This window comes from Heptranchias perlo, chromosome 10 (genome assembly GCF_035084215.1).
Source record: "Heptranchias perlo isolate sHepPer1 chromosome 10, sHepPer1.hap1, whole genome shotgun sequence".
Lineage (NCBI taxonomy): Eukaryota > Metazoa > Chordata > Chondrichthyes > Hexanchiformes > Hexanchidae > Heptranchias > Heptranchias perlo.
The window spans coordinates 6,890,828-6,914,772 of record NC_090334.1 but is presented as its reverse complement, the minus strand read 5'-3'; the positions used below and the strand labels follow the sequence as shown (position 1 = coordinate 6,914,772).

At 45.7% G+C, this 23,945-nt stretch overlaps 1 protein-coding gene across 1 annotated transcript; it reads left to right on the top strand.

Moving 5' to 3' along the window:
- Nucleotides 1-13,943: 13,943 nt before the first annotated feature.
- On the top strand, nt 13,944-21,373 carry LOC137326631 (EEF1A lysine methyltransferase 3-like). Its single transcript, XM_067991920.1, has 4 exons — nt 13,944-14,071; nt 17,032-17,200; nt 18,222-18,333; nt 20,961-21,373. The coding sequence occupies exons 1-4, from the start codon at nt 13,944-13,946 to the stop codon at nt 21,371-21,373; spliced, it is 822 nt and encodes a 273-aa protein (XP_067848021.1).
- Nucleotides 21,374-23,945: the final 2,572 nt, after the last annotated feature.

Below are 23,945 nucleotides of genomic sequence, written 5' to 3'. Positions count from 1 at the left end.
AACCTCTCGACTCTTCACCTCTCTCTCCTTCCTTAAGACCTTCCTTAAAACCTACTTCTTTGACCAAGCTTTTAGTCACCCTTCCTAATATTTACTTCTTTAGCTGAATGTCAATGTATGCCTAATTACGCTCCTGTGAAGCACTTTGCGAAAGTTTTCTAACGTCAAAGACAATATATAAAAGTAAATAGTTGTTGAAGATTAGTTAATGTTAATTAGTTACCCATTAGTTAACGCAAGCTGCTTCTATTCGGGCCTCTAGCTATGAAGTTGCACCATCAAAGAATTGCTGATCCCAGACGAGCTGTGGAATGTGTGTGTAACAGGAGCTGAGCTGGGATCATGATCATTGCAAACAATGGACATTCCAATCACAGGACTGAGGGAGAATCTCTCACAGCAGAAATTGATGGTAGAACTGCCTTAACTGAATGAGGGCTAATCGCAGTAAGTTAAAAAGGGATCTTGCCCAGGTGGATTGGAATCAAAAAAATAGTAGACAAAACAATAACTGGTCAAATGGGATGCTTTCAAGGAGGAGTTGGCTCAGGTACAGAGTAGACACACTCCTGGGGCGGCAGGAGTCGGGGGTGGGGGGGAGCGGGTGGTGGTAGGGGAGGAAGGGCTTCCAAAACCAGAGCTCCCTGAATGACTAGCGATTAAAATGAAACAGAAAAAGGAGGCTTATGACGAATGTAAGCTTCATAATACAGTAGAGAACCAGGCTGAATACAGAAAGTACAGAGGAGATCTATCAAGAGGGGCAAGGAGAAAGTATGAGAACAGATTAGAAGCGAACATAAAAAGGAACCCAAAAGTATTTTATAAACATATAAATAGTAAAAGGGTAGTCAAAGGAAAGGTGGGACCGATTAGGGACAAAAAGGAGATCTTCTTATGGAGGCAGAGTGCATGGCTGAGGTACTTACTGAATACTTCGCATCTGTCTTCACTGGAGAAGAGGATGCTGCCATTGTAACAGTAAAGGAGGAGGTAGTAGCGATGTTGGATATAATAAAAATAGATAAAGAGGAGGTTCATAAAAGGTTGGCAGTACTCAAAGTAGAAAAGTCACCCGGTCCAGATGGGATGCATTCGAGGTTACTGAGGGAAGTAAGGGTGGAAATTGTGGCGGCTCTGGCCGTCATCTTCCAATCATTCTTAGATATGGGGATGGTGTCAGAGGACTGGAGGGTTTCAAATTTTAGACCTCTGTACAAAAAAGGGGAGAGAGACAAACCCGGTAATTGCAGGCCAGTCAGCTGAACATCGGTGGTGGAGATACTTTTAGATACAGTAATTTGGGAAAAATTAATTGGCACTTGGATAAGTATAGGCTAATAAATGAAAGTCAGCACGGATTTGTTAAAGGAAAATCATGTTTGACTAACTTGATTGAGTTCTTTGATGAAGTAACGGAGAGGGTTGATGAGGGTAGTGTGGTTAATGTTGTGTATATGGACTTTCAAAATACACTTGATAAAGTACACATAATAGACTTGTTAGTAAAATTAAAGGCCACGGCAGTAAAGGGACAATGGCAGCGTGGATAGAATATTGGCTAAGAGACAGTAAGCAGAGAGTAGTGGTGAACGGTTGTTTTTCAGAAGTATACAGTGGTGTTCCCCAGGCGAATTAGGAGTATTAGGACCACAGTTCTTTTTGATATATATTAACGACCTGGACTTGGGTATAGAGGGTATAACTTCAAAGTTTAAAAATGATACAAAACTCGGAAATGTAGTAAACAATGAGTAGGATAGTGACAGACATCAGGAGGATATAGACAGACTGGTGAAATGGGCAGACACATGGCAGATGAAATTTAACGCAGAGAAGTGTGAAGTAATACCTTTTGGTGGGAAGAATGAAGAGAAGCAATATAAACTAAACGATACAATTTTATAGGGAGTGCAGGAACAGAGAGAACTGGGGGCACACATAGACAAATCTTTGAAGGTGGCAGGACAAGTTGAGGAGGCTGTTAAAAAACCATATGGGAACCTGAGCATTATTAATAGAGGCATAGAGTTCAAAAGCAAGGAAGTTATGCTAAACCTTTATAAAACACTGGTTATGTCTCAGCTGGAGTATTGTGTTCAATTCTGGACACTACACTTGAGGAAAGATGGCAAGGCCTTAGAGAGGGTGCAGAAGAGATTTACAAGAACGGTACCAGTGATGAGGGATTTCAGTTATGTGGAGAGACTGGAGAAGCCGGGATTTTTCTCCTTAGAACAGAGAAGTTTAAAGGGAGGTTTGATAGAGGTGTTCAAAATCATGAACGGTTTTGTAGAGTAAATAAGGAGAAACTGTTTCAATTTGCAGGTGGATTGGTAATCAGACGGCACAGATTTCAGGTGATCGGCAAAAATGCCAGAGGAATCATCTTTTTATGCAGCAAGTTGTAATGATCTGGAATGCACTGCCTAAAAGGGTGGTGGAAGCAGATTCAATAGTAACTTTCAAAAGGGAATTGGTTAAATACTTGAAAGGGAAGATTTGCAGGGCTATGGGGAAATAACAGGGTAATGGGACTATTTGAATAGCTCTTTCAAAGAGCCGGCACAGACATGATGGACCGAATGGCCTCCTGTGCTGGACCAACTATGATACTATCATATTATGAACTAAGTTGACAAGGTAGACGGTCTTACCTTGTTCTGCCAATGCTTTTATTAATTATAAGGTGTCTTCCTTTCTGGTTTCTTGCCCTCTCTTTTAGTCATTCATTTCTGTCCACCTCACCGAGTTTTCTCTCTCTTTAATGTTCCCGGACTGATTTCAATCCCCGAACATTTTACCTTCTCTTTTGATTTTTTCTAGCCGACTGGTCATGGAGGGTGGACGAGCAGGAGCAACAACAGATTTAGCATAAATAAAATCGTGCTCCACCGGAGGTGAAAGATCGGCATCGGGAATTACTCATCTCGTCAGTGTACCATCAGCATCATTGTCAACTGAATACATTAAGGGAGAGGTGTTTTGAGAAGACTGCGGCTAACCAGGCTGCAGCGATACACCAGAGGCCATACTCCACACTCCCCACTGTCCGCACCCATTGCCCACACTCAATGCCCACATCCCACTGTCCACACTGCACAGTCAACACACCACTGTCCACTCCACACTGCCAAACACCACTGTCCACACCCAACTGCCCTGACGCCACTGTACACACCGCACTGTCTACACCTTACTGTTCACACCCTATTGCTCACACCACACTCTGTCCATACCCCACTGCCCACACCATACTGCCCACACCAAATTGCTCACACCCCACCATCCACATCCCATTGTCCACACCCCACTGTCCACTTCCCAATTTTCACACCCCACTGTCCACAACCCCACTGTCTACAACCCCACTGTCAACAGCCAAGGTGTACACTCCACTATCCACACCCCACTGCCCACACCCAACTTTCCAGACATCAATGTCCACACCCCACTGCCCACACTACAATGTCCACACTGCACTGTCCACACCCCACTGCCCACACTACAATCTCCATACCACACTATCCACACCCCACTGCCCATACTACAATCTCCACTTCGCACTGTTCGCACCCCATTTTCAACATCCCACTGACCACACCACACTGTGCATATTACACTGCTCACAACCCACTGTCCATCCCCCACTGACCACCCCACTGTCTACACACCACTCTCCACACACCACTATCAACAACCCACTGTCCACACCACCCTGCTCACACCCCACTGTCCAGCCCCACTCTCCACACCACAATGTCCACAGCTCAAGTTTTGCACCACAGTGACCACTTCACATGGTCCACGCCCTGTTACTCACACCCCATTGTCCGCACAGCACTGTCCACATCCCACCATCCACACCCAACTGCATACAACCCGCTGTTCACACCCTATTGCTCACATCCCACTGTCCACACCCCACTGCCCATACCCCAGTGTCCACAACCCACTGTCCACACCCCACTGCCAACACCATGCTATCCACACCCCACTGTCCACACCCCACTGTCCACACCCCACTGTCCGCACCCCACTGTCCACAAAACATTGTCCACACTTCACTGTCCACACCCCACTGTCAACTCCCCACTGCCCACAGCCCACTGTCCCCACCCACTGTCCACACCCCACTGTCCACACCCCACTGCTCACACTGCACGTCAACATCCCACTGTCCACAAACCACTGTCCTCGCCACACTGCTCACACCCCACTGACCATACCCCACTGTCCCAAAGCACTGTCCACACCCCACTGTTCACAACCCAATGCCCAACATCTACTGTCCACACCCCACTGGCCATACCCCACTGTTCATACCCCACCCTCCATATCCCACTGCCCATAATCCACTGTCCATACTCCACTGTGCATACCCCACTCTCCATACCCCACTGTCCATACCCCACTTTCCATACCCCACTGTCCCCACCCCACCATCCACACCATATTGCTTACACCTAACTGTCCACTTAAGTGGAAGCTAGATGAGTACATGAGGGAGACAGGAATAGAAGGGTTTACTGATCGGGTGAGATGAAATAGTGGGGGGGGCGGGGGGGCAGGCTTGTGTGGCGCATAAAAACCATTATAGCCCAGTTGGGCCAAATGGTCTCTTCCTATGTTTTAGTTACGATGTAACTCCATGGAACACACCACACTGTCCACACTCCACTATCAACTTCCCAATGTCCACACCCCACTGTCCACATGAACCTGCTCACGCCCCACTGCCCCACTGCACTGTCCATACCCCACTACCCACACCCACTGTACACACCCCACGTCCACAACCCACTGTCCACACTCACTGTCCACACCTCACTGTCCACACCCCACTGCCCACACCTACTGTCCACACCCACTGTCCACTCCCCACTGTCCACACCCACTGTCCACACCCCACGTCCACAACCCACTGTCCACACCCACTGTCCACACCCCACGTCCACAACCCACTGTCCACACCCACTGTCCACACCCCACGTCCACAACCCACTGTCCACACCCACTGTCCATACCCCACGTCCACAACCCACTGTCCACACCCACTGTCCATACCCCACGTCCACTCCCCACTGTCCACATCCACTGTCCACACCCCACGTCCACAACCCACTGTCCACACCGACTGTCCACACCCCACTCTACACACACACTGTCCAAACCCCACGTCCACAACCCACTGTCCACCCCCATTGTCCACACCCCACTGTCCACACTCACTGCCCACACCCACCGTCCACACCCCACGTCCACAACTCACTGCCCACACCCATTGTCCACACCCCACTGCCCACACCCACGGTCCACACCCCACGTCTACACCCCACTGCCCACACCCACTGTCCACACCCCATTGTCCACACCCCAATGTCCTTACCCCACTGTCCACACCCTCTGCCCAGACCCACTGTCCGCACCCCACGTCCACAACCCACTGTCCACACCCCACTGTCCACACCCACTGCCCACACCCACTGCCCACACCCACTGTCCGGTCCCACATCCACAACACCCAGTCCACACTCACTGTCCACGCCCCACTGTCCATACCCCAGTGTCCACAGCCCACTGTCCACAGTCCACTGTCCACGCCACACTATCCACACTGCACTGTGCACACCCCACTGACCACACCTTACATTCCACATACGACTCTGCACACCGCACAGCCCTCACTGCAATGTCCACACCTCTTTGTCCACCCCCACTGTCCAAACCTCACTGTCTACCCTCCACTGTCCACACCCAGTGGACACACCTTACTGTACACACCCCATTCTACACACCCCACTCCCCACTCCCCACTGTCCACACAGTACTGCTTATACCCCACTGCCCACACCCAACTGTCCATTTAAGAGGAAGCTACATGAGCACATGAGGGAGAAAGGGATAGAAGGGAATAATGATAGGGTTAGATGAAATAGGGAGGGAGGAGGCTCGTGTGGGGCATAAACGCCGGCATAGACCAGTTGGGCCGAATGGACGCTTTCTGTGATGTAGTTTCGGTGTAACTTGATGTAAAACACCGCACTGTTCACACCCCACTATCAACATCCCAATGTCCACACCACACTGTACACAACCAACTGTCCACATGACACTGCTCAAACCTCATTATCCTCACTCCACTGTCCACTCCCCACTAACCACAGTGCAGTGTCCACTCCCCACTAACCACAATGCACTGTCCACTCCCCATTAACCACAGTGCACTGTCCACTCCCCACTAACCACAGTGCACTGTCCACTCCCCACTAACCACAGTGCACTGTCCACTCCCCACTAACCACAGTGCACTGTCCACTCCCCACTATCCACAATGCACTGTCCACTCCGCACTAACCACAGTGCACTGTCCACTCCCCACTAACCACAGTGCACTGTCCACTCCCCACTAACCACAATGCACTGTCCACTCCCCACTATCCACAGTGGGCTGTCAGCGAAGGAAAGGTCAGCACTACCCTTACTCTTTCTGAGGCGGGCAGCATCCAGTTCGTCCCCAGGTGATATGCCTGACATTAGTCCGTTTGCTGCCCACGGCTGCATCAACAATGTTACTTACTCCCAATTCCGTCACACAAACCCGTCTATTAACTTCCCTTTGACTCTTGAGCAGCTGTGAAAGAGGGAAATGCCTTTAATGACGCGTCTGATTCTTCGAGAGTGCGGAGGGTTTTTGATTGACACAAGTCGTCATTGGAAACGTCCCTAATCTGGGGGTTAAACCAACGAAGACGATTTCTATTCCTTGATCATAAGGATGATTTGAGAGCAGAACCAGCCAATACCCGATTGCCTGGTAGCTCTCACCCGGTGCCTTCATTTTGCATAAAACAATATTGCCTTCTTTTCAGCGGAGGTACCAAAGTGGAACAAATGATCCTGGCGGAAATGGGGTGTGCTGTGTTATCCTGTGCGTGTCTTCACCGAGGAACTCTGGTTCCGGACTGAGAATCGTGACATCATGGAGCAGACCTGGAGATGGTGGTGTGAAGGAGGGCAGACATATTCGCCAAGCCTGCATCGGGGATTGCTCCTTTACTGATAAGCCCTGTGTAGTATTACATCACTGAGTATCAAGAAACCATAGCAGATATATGGCCATTTTGATCAAATGTGAGGCTGCACTTTGGCTTGCTCAGTTATGTTTTATGCTTGTAAAGAGCAAGGTAGCACTGTATCTGGCCACGATGCCTCATTTGGTATATTGTAGTGAGATCTGGCAACGTGCAAAACAATACTTCTACATTGCAAAGATACACCTCCTGCTTACTTGTGTAAAATGCAGTACTTTTTATGATTTGTGTTGTGATGCTCAATTGCACAGCCCTTTTATACCGCATGCCGATTTATTACAGCGTCTTCCTCATGTTCCATCCTAAGTGATTCCCTTACAATATAAGTGATAGGTCCTCTTGGTGACTACCAGGTGTGCTGTTTAATGGCTTGAGATTGCGACGACGTGATATATCTAAATGCTGAGGCCTCATTGTCGGTGTGCCTGCAATGGTGGTCTCTGTATTCGTGGTCTTCACGTTGCCTGGATGCTATGGACGCACTTGCACAGGTGGCATGGTAGGGAGTCACACTTCAGGATTTTTGAAGAATTTTCCAAGAAAAGGTTTAGAAAATGAGTTACGTTTAAATATTGTGTTTTAAAGCAAAGTTCATTCCCATTGATACACACTGCATTATTGGTGTCTCATACTGCAGAGGCTCGTGATGATGAACTAAATTCTCAAATCATCAGGAATTATTTCCAGAAATATGTCCCTGATTATTGACTGGCAAAGATCATGCCTTAATTATCCAATCATATTTGTCATATATCCTTGATTGTGGTGCTAGTTTCTTTATAATCTGCATGGATTCTTGTATAATTTCTGAAATTTCAGCCCGTACGCTTCAGATGTTAAGTCCTAAGCGCCAAGAACAGAACGCTTTACAATATCAAATTCGATATGTCCGGGAGGATTTACATGAGAAAACACTGAGCGTCTTTCCACCTAATGATGCTGCGAGGCTTTCGACCATTCATTTATTCCCAGTTGTGGTGTCTGGTTAACAATTCAAGCGCCCACATAAAGCTATCAATATCATCTTGCTCCTTCCAATTGGATATCAGATTTGATTGAATTAAATGTTGGGCTCTGTGTTCCGTGATCTCATTTAACAGACTCTGGCGGTAATCATTTCTATGCCCGTTCAAGTGCACTGCAATGTTATTTCTCCTTGTCTGCTGCCTCACACTAGTGCAGTCTCTCCTTGTCGTTGGCCTCATGCTGGTACAGCCTTTCCTTCTTGCCAGACTCATTCTACCACCCTTTATTCTTGTTAGCTTCCAATTTGCACCATTCCCCCTTTGATTCCCATTTGTTTTGTTCTTTTTGCATACATCACTCAAGCTCTAATTGAATCTCATGCTCTTTCAGCTGAAACTCTTTCTTCCTCACTTTGTCTTTGGCGACTAACCTTTCCAATTCAAGTTCAACTTATTTAGATTTGACATTTTTATATCTCATTGATTCTCTTTCATTCACTTTTAAATTTTAAAAGTTTTGAATCTTCTTGATAATCAGTGTAAATCAGCATCCAATCACGACCAGCAATTGTTGCAAGTTTTGGGTACAGCAATGCTGGTCATTCTCGAAAGTGGGCTGAGTGTCTTATGTTCAGGAGTGTGATACTGCATGATATCTGATTATTCAGTAGCGTAAACCAAAAGTGTAGGACCACCTTCCAATCTGAACTGAATATCATGTCTTTCACACGTGCCCATATTGCTTCTTCAATATCTCAGTCGGTGGACTGAGAAACACTTTGGTGAAATGATGCAAAATACAAATCGTTAAGCTGCTTTACTTTACAGACATCAAGTTAACGTACACAGTCACCTCATCCACTTAACTACAGGATCCTCCTCAAGTACAAGAAAAATAATTTTAGAAAATGCCACACTTTCCCTATGAGAGGGTATCCTTAGCTTTTCCTGTTTAGCCTTCTGCCTTTGACCGCTTGAGATTGGCCAAGTATTGCCTCACTAGGCCAGGCTTCCTTTGCACACGGCTTACTGACTCACGGATCATGTGCCTCCAAAAATCTCTGCCTATTAACCGGAATTGGAAAGGAAGGGCTTCTAACTTCATTCAAGAATCAAACAGTAGGCCTGCCAACCAGACCAACGATACCCCTCTGTCAAGAACACAGCCCCAGCGCACACTTTATGATGGGCTGACATGAAGGGCAAAATCCTCACCTCAATAGGTGGGACCGTTCGCTGGAATCTCTAAACTAATTCTCATATTGAAATGGACTCCAGTTCAGACTCTCCATCTGAATCTACAAGAACTTGCATTTATATAGCGCCTTTAACATAGTAAAACGTCCCAAGGTACTTCGCAGGAGCGTTATCAGACACAATTTGACACCGAGCCACATAAGGAGATATTAGGACAGGTCAAAAGCTTGGTCAAAGAATTAGGTTTTAAGGAGTCTCTGAAAGGAGGAGAGAGAGGTTGAGAGGCAGAGAGGTTTAGGGAAGGAATTGCAGATCTTAGGGCCTGGACAGCTGAAGGCACAGCCATCAATGGTGGAGCGATTAAAATCAGGAATGCGCAAAAGGCCAGAATTGGAGGAGTGCAGAGATCTGAGAGGGTTGTAGGGCTAGAGGAGGTTACAAAGATAGGAAGGGGCGACGCCATTGGAGGGATTTGAAAAAAATGAGAATTTTAAAATCGAGGCGTCCAAGAACCAATGTAGTTCAGTGGGCACAGGGGAGATGGATGAATGGAACTTGGTGTGAGTTAGGATATGCCAGCAGAGCTTTGGATGAGCTCAAGTTTATGGAGCATGGAAGATGGGAGGCCGGCCAGGTGAGCATTGGAATAACCAAGTCTAGAAGTAACAAAGGCATGAATGAGGGTTTCAGCAGCAGATGAGCTGAGGCACAGGTGGAAATGGGCGAAGTTAAGAAGGTGGAAGTAGACGGTTTTGGTGTTGGAGTGTATATGGGCTTGGAAGCTCACTTCAGGGTCAATAGGACACCAAGGTTGCAAACAGTCTGGTTCAGCTTCAGACAGTGGCCAGGGAGAGGGATATAAAATCATAGAATTGTAGAATCTTACACCACAGAATGAGGCCATTTGGCCCATTGTGCCTATTGCGGCTCTTTGAAAGAGCTGTCCAATTTAGTCCCACAGCCCAGCTTTTTTCCCATAACCCTGCGAATTAGTCCTCTTCAACTACATGTCCAATTCCCTTTTGAAAGTTCCTATGGAATCTGCTTCCACCACCCTTTCAGGTAGTGCGTTCCAGATCTTAACAATCCTCTGTGAAAAAAAATTCTCCTAATTTCCTTTCTAGTTATTTTGCCAATTATTTTAAATCTATGACTTCTGGTTACCGACAGCACTTGCCAGAGGAAATAGTTTATCCCTATATGCTCTATTGAAACCCCTTTTTATTTTGAATACCTCTATCAGGTTTCCCCTTAACCTTCTCTGCTCTAAGGAGAACAATCTCAACTTCTCCAATCTCTTCACATAACTGAAGTCCCTCATCCCTGGTTTCATTCTAGTAAATCTCCTCTGTACCCTCTATAAGGCCTTGACATCCTTCCTAAAGTGTGGTGTGCAGAATTGAACACAATTCTCCAGCGATGGCCTAACCAGTGATTTGTAAAGGTTTAACATAAGAATATAAGAATGTAAGAAATAGGAGCAGGAGGAGGCCGCACGGCCCCTCAAGCCCGCTCCGCCATTCAATAAGATCATGGTTGACCTTTGACCTCAACTCCACTTTCCCGCCCGATCGCCATATCCCTTGATTCCCCTTGAGTGCAAAAATCTATCTATCTCACTGTTGAACATATTAAATAACTCAACATCCACAGTCCTCTGAGTAGAGAATTCCAAAGATTCACAACTCTCTGAGTGAAGAAATTCCTCCTCATCTCAGTCTTAAATGGCTGACCCCTGATCCTGAGACTATGCCCCCTAGTTCCAGACTCTCCAGTCAAGAGAAACAATGCCACATCGACCCTGTCAAGCCCCCTCAGAATATTATATGTTTCAATGAGATCACCTCTCATTCTTCTAAACTCCAGAGAGTATCGGCCCATTCCACTTAATCCATCCTCATAGGACAACCCTCTCATCCCAGAAATCAATCTAGTGAACCTTTGTTGCTTCACCTCCAAGGCAAGTATAACCTTCCTTAGATAAAGAGACCAAAACTGTACACAGTACTCCGGGTATGGTCTCACCAAAGCCCTGTACAATTGTAGCAAGACTTCCTTACTTTTGTACTCCACCCCCCTTGCAATAAAGGCCAACATGCAATTTGCCTTCCTAATTGCTTGTTGTACCTGCCTGCTAACTTTCTGTGTTTCGTGTACGAGGACACCCAGATCTCTCTGAGTGCCAACATTTAATAGTTTCTCACCATTTAAAAATATTCTGCTTTTCTATTCTTCCTACCAAAGTGAATAACCTCACATTTCCCCACATTTCCTCCATCTGCCACCTTCTTGCCCACTCACTTAACCTGTCTATATCCCTTTGCAGACTCTTTTTGTCCTCCTCAAAGCTTACTTTCCCACCTATCTTTGTATTGTCAGCAAACTTGGATGCATTACACTCAGGCCCTGCATCTAAGTCATTAATATAGATTGTAAATAGCTGATGCTCCAGCACTGATCCTTGCGGCACCCCACTAATTAAAGCCGGCCGAACTTAAAATGACCCGTTTATCCCTGCTCTCTGTTTCTGTCCGTTAACCAATCCTCTATCCATACTAATATATTACCCCCAACATAATAAATAATGAGGAGGATAGCAGCAGACTTCAGGATGTCATAGATAGACTGGTGAAATGGGCAGACAAATGACAGATGCAATTTAATGTGTATAAGTGTGAAGTGATGCATTTTGGGAGGAGCAACATGATGCACTTTGGGAGGAGCAACATGGAGAGGCTTCCTTGTTTTGTATTAAATGCCCCTATTTACAAAGCCAGGTATCGCATACGCTTTTTAAACTGCCTTATCAACTTGCCTTTCAAAGATTTGTGAATATGCACCCCCAGGCCCCTCTGTTCTTGCATCTCCCTCAAAATAGTACCATTTACAATATACTGCCTCTCCATGTTGTTCCTTCCAAAGTACATCACTTCACACTTATACACTTTAAATTGCATCTGTCATGGTCTGCCCATTTCACCAGTCTGTCTATGTCCTCCTGAAGTCGCTGCTATCCTCCTCACTATTTGTTACGTTGGCAAGTTTTGTATCATCTGCAAAATTCGATGGAGTTGGTGGCTAGGGAACTGAAGACAATGGCTTCGGTCTTCCCAATATTTAATTGGAGGAAATTTCTGCTCATCCAGTACTGATGTCAGATAAGCTGCATGACAATTCAAAGGCAGTGGAGGGATCTAGAGAGGTGGTGGTGAGGTAGAGCTGGGTGTCGTCAGTGTATATGTGGAACCTGACATTGTGTTTTTGGATGATGTCGCAGAGGGGAAACATGTAGATCAGAAATAGGAGGAGGCCAAGGATAGATCCTTGGTGGAACTCCAGAGGTAACGGTTCGGGGATGGGAAGAGAAGCCATTGTAGGTGTTTCTCTGGCTATGACTGAATAGATAGGAATGGAACAGGTGAGGGCTGTCCCACCCTGCTGGATGGTGGAGAAAGAGCGTTGGAGGAGGATGGTGTGGTCAACCGTGTCAAAGTCTCGATTTCTTAGCTGCTTTATGCTGTGAATTTAATCTATTTGAAAGCTACACTTAACTCCACAGTATCAGTTTTAACACGAATGCGATCGAGATCCCACCATGGCACCATCGTCAGAAATTCTGAAACGTGACTCAAGTCAAATAAAATTTCTTTGCATTCTCTGATATTCGTGAAATATAACATTTCGTTATCAGCTTTCCCTGTTAATTCAAACATATTTGCATTAAACACAGTCTTCAATTTCAAGTCAATTATGCCACCAGTGTTGTCTGTCCTCGTCCATATTTCGCCAATTGATAAGTTTTCTGTACCCTAATAAACGGGAATGGTTGAGTTGAGATACGGTCGTGGCTCCCTCAGATAATTTGGCCCAACTTCGTTCGTTATTGACAATTTGTGAAATTTGAATCATAATTAGCCAGATTCCGTAACTTCCAATCTGAAATTAAAAATGTTGGGTAGGAGGCGTCTGCTCTCAGAACGCCTTGATACTTAACCACTAGTAGGGGGTCTGGGGCGTTTAATCATTTGCAACGAATATTTATTTCTTACACTCCGGAATGGTGCACTCCGCCTGAATCTGACACAGGTTCCGAGGTAATGTAAGACTCACAGGTGTGTCAGTTACCAAACCCAAGTGAGCAATAGCATCAATAATGGGAGTAACGAGTGTGCCAATTTAAAAAGCGAGTAGTTCTATTGTCCCTACAAGGAGTTGCAAACTTCAGTGCAGCTGCTTTGAACCAGGTACCAATGCAACTCATGGTGACTGGTACTCAATTCAGTCCTTGACAGTCTCAGTGGCAGTTCTGCCAGCCTTCTGCGTCACATGCTATTGGCACCATGAGCTTGAGGGAGGACCGGGAGGAATGGTTACTTGTGCAGTGACTTCCGTTTAAGCCGCTGGATACCGCTGTGACGACAGCTGTGACCGCCGGTACAATAGTTGTTTGCAATATCTGCTTCAAGCCTTCACCTCGCTTATCAGCAGATTTCGGGCAGACATCTGCAGACCTCTGTACTGACTGGAGCTCACGGTTCACTGTCTGCTCTGAACAGTGGATAGCGATGGCCAACAGAGATGACCGGTGCTTAGCAGGAAAACCTGCTTTCAAGTCAGCCACAGGCCTAAGCCTGTTCCACATCATAGCCAAATGACAGAAATAGGGATTAGAATCATCAAACCCACAATGACTGCAGACAGGAGTGTCCCCAACACTATTACTGGAACCTGGGGTGTTATCATCAATGGAGGTGTGGGGCCTGCACTTTGTCAGAACCCTGTTACCAGTCCTTCACCCAGTAAAGAGGCCCGTGAGTAATGGATAGATTCATGCTTCATCAATGGAGTATTAAAGTGAGGAGACGTTAGCACAGTGCACGGGCAAAGAGGTGGGGAAATAACGTAATCAAATTTAGGACACAGTTTTTATTTTGTTTTGTTCTCACAGGAAGAAATGTATCGCAACATTAACTTTAATTAAGACCTTTGTTCTGCTATGTATAATGTTTCAATGTATTCGATGTCCTGTGATTTATGTATGCAATGTTTTGGAGCATTATGAAAGCAAAAATAGCTTCCAACTGGTCCCCCTTTCTCTCCCCTCCCCTACTCCAGTCTTCCTCTGTATTCTTCCATCTTATTTACTGTCTACTTGCCGATGCTGGTGCTTATCCCCAGGCCTCTTTGACTTGTGAGGTTATGTAGCATAAATTATACGACACGTTTTCTGTGTCATACTTAAGCTCACTTCCAGAGCGGTCAGGCCATCTGAGCTGTTGTTTCAAGATCCCCAAAAATCTACTCGATCAATGTTCTTCTGCTGCCATCTCCTGATTATATGGGTTGTATGCAACAGGATTATCCCCAGTTGTCAACAATAGGTTTTCAACAGGTTAGCGAAATTATTTGACCATTCAATCTACAACCTGCAGACGGTAGCTCAGGCACGCTTGATCGTAAAAGTATGTAGGCATAATGCACCATCCCCTTTCCCAAAGTCAATTTTTCCTGCCCGCAGTATTGTATATTCGGCTAAGGAAATCTTCTCTGTCCACGTATGGCATTGGTTTGACGGTGGGAGCACGAATGGCAACACGGATGCAGTGTGTAATGCGCTGCATCTCCGGAAAGACAATTACTAGAGGACAAATTGTGCTTTTCTCCACTGCTGTTTGCTTGGGGCAAGGCTGAAGTTGTGCTTCTCTAAACAGCATTGTATGGCATTGTGACTGTTGCAGGGGAGTTTCGTTTGTGCCACAATTATACCAGTCACGTTGAAATTAAGTGCTGTGCTTAGCTTTGCTGCCTGAGTTACACCCATGCTGACTTTCGTGTTGTGGGATCACGGTGGCTGCTTGTTCTGTTAAACCTGCGGCTGCAAATGCACTTTTCCCTTGGCAAGTGAAGATAACTGTCTTTCTGCCTGAATGTACGATGAAGCAGTTTCTTATGTTCCTGGCGTAGCATCTATGCCCTGGGCACTCACGAGCATCCATTTCCTCCTCTTCCTCCTCTCTAGCTCTTCTGGGACAGAAACCCACCCGCAACAAGGATAGCCTTGAGTTCATTCCTTTTGTTATCCTTACCACTAATGCGTATTTTCTTGATAAGAAGGGTCGGACCTCGGGTAAAACTCTTTGCTTTGCTCACGGCCGGGATGCTGAATAAATGGCAAATTGTTGTGGTTGCAGTAATTGGCCCACATTTTTCATTGGCGAACAAGGTTGGGGGGGATGTTCCTCTCTCACCTTCCTGATATAAAGGAAGCATGAGGTGTTCCTCCACATCCCTTTTTGAGTAACGGTTCCTGCATCGAAGGGTTGATGGTCAGAGTTTGTAGAAAACAGCTCTCTCGCTAGCCCCGGCCTTAACATATTCCTTACTTCAGTTGCAGCGAACAGACATCAACAGTGCGGTGATGAAGTTCACATTCATGCCAGTTTGGGATTATTTAGGCTTTAAATCGAGAGTTATCTTTCATTGTTGGCTCAATTATTCTCTCACAGTTCGCCCTTGTTTTCAAAATCCTTCTGTTTTCTTTCCAATTGAATTTTTCGGCGGTACATTTTCCATCGTCCAGAATGGGATAAGGCAGCGGGTGTAAATGTGGCAAAAGGCCGAAATTGAAATCCACTGCCACCTCCTCATTATTCAGAAAATAATCGTGAACATTGTCTGCCAGGAGCAGTGGGTGTGAATTTTATGGTTTTGATGGGCCCCAAACCACAGTGAACGGGCTAAGGATTCGCACTTGTGGACATTTCCACCAACATACAGTTAACATTGCGGTACATCGAAGGGAAGGCTCAGGGGGGAATCCTATTGGAGTATTCAGGATTCTAGCTATCAAACCGAACGCCAGTATGTTTCCTATAGTCACAGATTCCACAAGAGAGCAGTGATAGAAACTTGGAAGAAGGAGTATGAAAAGATAGCTTATATTTCATTACTTTAGGCATTCGGTGGTGAATGAATTGAATAATTTTCCAAGGGAGACATTATCAGAAATTCAAGAGAAAGGTGGATAAGTCTCTGGACAAAATGTTGATAGTGCGGTATGAGGGGTATGGTGGGATATGCACAGGGAGGGTCAAATGGACGGCAATGGTCTTGCTGTGTCCCATCCATTGTTGTTATATTCGTATGTACCATTCCAGTCCAAATATCATGCCACGATTCTAAACTGAACGAGATTTCTGATCAGATATCAATTGAGATACTTAGTATTTTAAGGAAACCTTTAGCAAAGCTTAGAGTAGTCTTAAAACAGACATTGAATTGTGTAACTGGAGGCATAATGAAGTATAGTTTCTAACAACGAAATCTGAAACCTTGACTCAGTGGTACCATTCTGGCTTCTGACCTGATGGTCGTGGCCTTAAGTTCAGCCAGAACCTGAGCACATATTCTAGATCCACACTCCATTGTAGTCCAGAGGGAGTGCTCTGTTGTTGATGGTGTTGTCTTTGTTGGTCCTGGGACATTAAACCGAGGAGACCTCTTTTCAGGTGTAAAGGTTCCAGTGGCATTATTTGTAAAGGAGCCGCCCAATCCTCCCAGTGTTCTGTCCAATGTTAAATATCTGATCATTTACCTCATGACTGTTAGTGGCACCTGGCCGGTGCGTAAAATTGGCTGCTATGCTTGATTGCATAACAACAGTAACTCCGCAGGATTGGCTGTGAGGAGCTTTGGGACGTCCCGAGGAGGCGATAGGCGCTACATAAATGCAAGTTCTTGCTTCAATCCGGTGTCTCGAGCGAATCCCATTGTAGGTCACAGAGGATCCATGAGGGAAATTCCTGCGACGAGGCACCAAAGGTGAAGGATTACTCTCCGACCTGCTACATCATACACAGCAACTTCGAGTTCTGCGGACACCGTTTAAAGATCGCACGAACTATGGGCGCCAACCTGGGCGTTTCTGCTAATGTCTGGGAGGCTGTAAGTTCACTGCATTAGTCGGATAGAGGAAAAGCCGGCCTGTCGCATCTGGTGTATTTATCAGAATAAATGTAACCTCTTTCTATGTTCTCAGATGCAGTGGCTTTGCACTCGACCTCCTTTTCTCAGAAAAAATGCACTTTTAAAATCGATCACTGATCTGGCTCATCTTGTGCAGAGTCCGATGTGTGGCGACTGGAATGTGCATTTCTCACAAATATTTGAAACTTTTCACCCGCACCTGGTCTCAAGCCTTGGTTTTAATAAGGGTTAGAGGCTCAGTGAAGCTCATTAAATAACCTGGTGACGGTGGGGTGTTTTATATTTCCACCCTCCAGTTTCCCCCTCTCCTCCGGGAGTTCCTGACCTGCGCTGTTCCACAATCACCCTCTGCTTCCTCGCCCTAAATGTCCATTCTACGCGCGCGAGGCCTGACACTGAACGTCCACAGAGGCCATGAGCAGATTTGCTGAGGCCGGCCCCATCCCCACAAACAGGCGTACTTTAGGCCAAGACCATTGGACAGTATTCACGAGAGTAGTTAAAGCTGTACAGAGCGGGAGTGGAACCTGCGGCCTTCCAGTTCTTTGAGACTCGATATCACAACGAGTGCTGCATCTTCACATTGAGTCATTGGTGCAGCTTCAACTGCGCTCCGGATAGTTGAATGATTGACTTGGTGGGACTGCGAGTTATTGCGGGCGGGGCGAGGCGGTGGTGCAGAAGGTTAGATCACTTATTTTTCAAGTTACTTTCCCTTATTACATCTGGGACCCGTTGCATCAGCAGGAGAGAGCAAGAACACGCCGCCTGTGAAAAGACCCGCCAGTGCTGATCTTAACCCATTGGGAGGTGGGTGAGAGTGTGCAACTGACAGCAGTTCCCAGGAGCTTTCCTTTATCTCTGTATGGAATTGTTTGTGCCCAGATCCCACCCTTTAACAGCGGTCGTCAGGGTCCAAATGCTTTGCATCACTTTCTGAATAACTTAATCCTAACGGACATGTGTTCCATCTTTTCAGGCGACTGCTCTGTGCCGGTACTTCGAGAAGGAGAACATCAGTTTTACTGGGAAGAAAGTGATTGAGCTGGGATCGGGCACTGGGGTCGTGGGGATTTTAGCAGCCTTACTCGGTGAGTTAAAGCGAGGGAAGTGAACTGAACCGCATCACTTTGTTGATATCAGGAAGGAATATAATCAATAATGATAAGGTTTGTCCATATCGGGAAAAGGAGTGTTTCCAGTCCGAGAGTGACAGATGACGTTGACTAAGCTCCCTCGCTGTTGAGAAACAGAAATTGGGAGAAATTCAGTCTCCTTGCTGCAAACTTTAAGTTGTCAAATCATCTTCAAAGAAAATGTAAATGAAGTCTGAGAAATTTTCAAAGGAGATGCCGCTCCCATGTAAAAGTTCGTACGTCCAATCAGGTGGACGGAAAATATCCCAAAGGACTATTCCAAACATAGGAGGGAAGTTCTCCTGGTGTTGTGGCCGAGTGGATGAACTATCTCGACCTCCTCCCAATATCACCACCATCACAGAAGTCAGTCTTCAGCCAAATCAATTCACTCCATGCGACATCAAGAAGCGGATACAGCAAAGGCTATGGACAAATGGGGATGTTCGCTAATGATTGCACAGTGTTCAGTTCCATTCACAACGCCTCAGTTAAAGAAGCAGTCCGTGCCCGCATGCAGCAAGACCTGGACAACATCCAGGCTTGGGCTGATAAGGGGGAAGTAACTTTGTGCCAGGCAAGTGCCAGACAATGACCATCTCCAACAAGAGAGCGTCTACCACCCCGCCCCCCACTTGGCATTCAATGTCATTACCATCACTGACTCCATCACCATCAACATCCTGAGGACACCATTGACCAGAAACTCAACTGGACCAGCCACATAAATACTGTGGCTACAAGAGCAGTCAGAGGCTGGGTATTCTGCAGCGAGTGACTCACATCCTGACTCCCCAAAGCCTTTCCACCATCTACAAGGAACAAGTCAGGAGTGTGATGGAATACTGTCCACTTGCCTGGATGAGTGCAGCTCCAACAACACTCAAGAAGCTCGACACCATCCAGGACAAAGCAGCCCGCTTGATTGGCACCCCATCCACCATCCTAAACATTCACTCCCTTCACCACCGGCGCACCGTGGCTGCAGTGTGTACCATCCACAGGATGCACTGCAGCAACTCGCCAAGGCTTCTTCGACAGCACCTTCCAAACCCACGACCTCTACCACCTAGAAGGACAAGGGCAGCAGGCACATTGGAACACCTCCACCTGCATGTTCCCCTCCAAGTCACATACCATCCTGACTTGGAAATATATCGCCATTCCTTCATTGTCGCTGGGTCAAAATCCTGGAACTCCCTACCTAACAGAACTGTGGGAGAACCTTCACCACATGGACTGCAACGGTTCAAGAAGGCGGCTCACCACCACCTTCTCAAGGGCAATTAGGGATGGGCAATAAATGCTGGCCTCGCCAGCGACGCCCACATCCCATGAACGAATTAAAAAAATCATTTATCCCTCAATCAACACCCCAAAAACAGTTTACCTGTTCATTTAACCATCCAATTGTTGTTCGTGGGACCTTGCTGTGCGTACATTTTGCACGGAACAGACGCTGTTTGGCAATGAATTGGATTGCCAACCCTGTTGCCCTTGCAGGTAGATTCAAAATTAGATTAGAAATTGTAGTATTCGAATTCACGCTAAATCCAGGCAACAGGCAGGTCACGATCCGATTAGACATCAAACAAAAGAGCCAAGCCCCGAGCCTGCCAATAAATAAAGGTGAACTTTATATTAATTCCCTGTCACTGGCTGGTAATTGAAGCTCCAGAAATACTGAGCATGTTAGTGGCACCTGGTGACAGACAACCATAATGGTGGAAAATATGATGAAGACTTCAGGGAAGTACAAGGTTTTTGCGTCTTAGATTCAGTGAATCCAACGCTCAGCTTCTGATAATTGGGCACCAGAATGTAAACCACAACAACTTGCATTGATATAGCGCCTTTCACTGGTAAAACGTCCCAAGGGGCTTCACAGGAGCGTAATCAGATAAAAATTGACACCGATCTAACGAAGGAGATATTAAGGTGGGTGACTAAAAGCTTGGTAGGTTTAAACAACGGTCTTAACGGAGTAGAGAAGGGCAGAGAGGTTTCGGGAGGGCTATCCATTGCTTAGGGTCTGGAAGGCTGAAGGCACGGTCGCCTATGCTCTGGTAAAGGGAGTGAGGGGTGCACAACAGACCAGATTTGAAGGAAACATGGTTGTTGAAGGGTTGTAGGGCTGGAGAAGGTTACAAAGATAGAGAGAGGCGAGGCCACGGAGGGATTAGAACACGAGGATGGGAATTGTCAAATTCACTACTGTAATGAACTACTGTAAGATTGTTAGACCTTATGTTTATATGAATCTTTGATCAGTGATATGACAATATTTCCACATTCGTCTAACCTCCCTGAAACATATAGACTAAATGCTGCATTAAGCTTTGACGGGAATGTCCGGGTCCCAAAGGCATGAGCCAAGAGACAGATTCCTTCCCGATCCATTTGCTGCTGTATGATTGATAAGAATGAGCAACACAACATGGCGCACTACTGCCCAGCACTGTGTGGGGCAATACTTGCTGACTGTTCGTTGCAGCCGTTACCTTTTTGCCTCTGTGATCACAAAATAGGATCAGTTGTCAAGGGCAAACCACATTAGACACGGATTTTTTTTTTCTCGTCAGGTGGAGATGTTACCATGACAGATAAACCGAACATCTTGGAGCAAATAGAAAACAATGTCTCCATCAACATCCCCACTGCCCGCAGACACCGTTTAAAAGTCAGTGCCCTGACCTGGGGTGAAAACCACACTGACTTTCCGACCGACTATTTCTTCATCCTGGGTTCTGATATTGTCTATAGCTCAGTTACCTACCCCGCGCTAATAGAAACGCTGCGTCATCTCGCCGACCGAGGGGCGACAATTTACCTCTCCTCCGAAATACGGAAGAGGAACGGATCCCCCTCTTTCAACGAGGTGCATCTACCACAGTATTTTAACTGCCAGGTTGTTGATAGGTTCGAGGGCAAAGATATTACTGTGTACAAAATGACCAAAATTGGTACAAGTCCTGGGGATGGGCTCCTAACCTAAGGACTGAAATCTGCTGGTCCCTGAACCTGACACTGGGATTGAATGAACGTGTCTATCACTGTCTTATTAAGAGTCAGAAATAATATTCAACATTCATTTTTTAAATGTAAGCCCCACTTCTTATATTTGTCCGTTTCTACCATATGATGTGACTTCCGGGCGCCGATTGCTTTCTGATATCTCGGCGAAGTTCCTATTTACCCTGTGTGACGATAAAGGGATCGCGTTGGCGAACCTTATCACGATGCGCCAGTAAGGTGGTCATGGTAGTAGATTAACCACACACGGGCCTTCAGTTCCAATTACAGCATGGCATTAATGGAACAAAGTCCCATAAATCTGGTAATTCGTGGGCTGTCACTTGTAAAATGACCAGGAAAGCTGATGATTGCGGCCAAATGTCCAATATTGCTGCAAGTGACTCCAGCCTCACACTACGCGTTTGATTTTCAATGCCCTCTAGCCATCAGCAACAGCATTTCATGCAACTTACTGCCATTAGCTTGGACCTTGCCAGTATCGTGCACATCGCGAAAACAAATAAAATAATAACGCGGCAGGGAACGTCTGAGTCGAGCTGAATCCTGCAGTGAATACCATTGGATTACTCGTACCGCCGCCAGTCCTGAGCTCTGCTCATTCTGCACAGCCAAGTGATAGAGTCTATCACCTTCCTGCTCTACCTGGCGTATGATTACACTCGATGATGCACTGGTAAACTGAGCTATTAATTGAGTCAGTCCCTTGTTATTAATACTCACTGTGTCATGATTTGGTCAATTACTTTGAAGCGTCCCCATTCCTTACAAGGCAGGAGCAGCTGAAGATCAAACAGTTCCGATTAATGCAATGTTTAACAATCTATCATATTTCTTCACCCGGATCCTATTGACAGGTTCAGTAACCAATGAAGGAGATTGCCTCTCGGATATCGCCAACTCTTGTTCTATAAACTCTCGAATAAGCTGGAGCATACCTGCTGGTTTATATTTAAATCCTTTATAGGCGTAAAGCAAGTTCACATTTGAAATGCACTTGACATAATGAGTACAATAGTATAAAGCAAACAAAAGCATCGTCTCACGATCAAAGAATGTCGGGATTCTTCGTTCTTTAAGACATTTTTATTAACAGTTACATATAACTTGCTTCTATTAAATATAGGCATGAGGTCCATTGCAGAGATTAAATTAGCGGATCGTTAAAATTTCCGAATCTGTATGTGCTGTTTTATTTAAAACCATCACCTCGGTGAGGAGAGATGGATTGTTTCGCCTCTCTAAGATATTCGTTTTGGCAATTTAAGATATTTAAGTTGGAATATTTGTATTGAGTGGGTATACTTTAGTTTAGATGCTGTTTGTATTAGTTTAACGATATATTCACTGTACAAAAGCTATACAACATGACGTTATAGTGGGAGTAGAAGCAGAGTGCAAACACACGTCAGCAAGACCAGAATGTTATCCGGAAGTTAAGAACTTCAACTAACTGGAGAACGAAGACATCAGACAACTAATCCGGTGTTGTGGAATACATTACTCACCAGCCACCTCTGGCGAGTGGGAAATCCAGATGTCGCCAATTGCATTTCTGATTATTAAATAAAAATGAGTAATTTACATCATCGTTGGGCATGTGATTTCAATACTCCAATTCGCAGGCGTGTCCATGTGTACTTAATGCTTTTTGTGCATTTTTTGGTAAAATGATTAGAGGAAAAACAGAATGTTATTTGATCATTGTGAGTGCTTTACTTCATTGTTCACTGAATGGTGATATATATTTTTTTAACTAAATATTCACATGTGAAGTGCATTTACTTGTATTGAGTGGGTATACTTAAGGTGGTTGCTAATAAAATTTGTAGATGTGGTTTAAACGTTGTTGTAGTAGCCACACTTCTATCTAGTCAACCAATTTTTTTGGACAACACTAAACCTATGTATTTTGGGCTCCCATGCATCGCGGTTGACTGTATTGTAATGACAATACATAAGGTGGTAATATATTTGTTGATTAGGAATGTCATTGGCCCATCCGAGATCATCCTTGCAGATACACCCTGACGTCTTCCCCTACCGCACCCCCATTTAGTATCCATTTTTATTGCTATGGGTCCAGAGCATTCACCTCAGTGAGATGTGGACAGTGGCTATGAAAAGAGGGGTGTGTACAAGGGGTGTGGACAGTATATGTGCGGGCAGTGGTGTGTTCACAGTGTGTGTGGACAGTGCGGCCTGGACAGCGGAGTGTTGTAAGTAAATGGTTTGAAACAAGCATATTTAAGTATGTTGAGTTATATAGTGCCCAAAACATTTTAGCAAGAGGGCGAATGTTGAGGAGGGGGTGTGGTCCAGTATCTCTATGAAAACAAGGGCAGCTTGACACGGCTAGAATTATGTAGGTATAATAAGGCGTGAGAAGCCTTTTCCTAGATGGATAGCATTGAAAGATGCTATGGGAGTACACTTGGTGGAGCCTTGCAAGGCCGAATAGGAAGGCTGTACTAAGATAAGTTGGTCCTGCACATTCGGCCCATCGTCCCTCCTCTGAAATGCCTATGCATTAG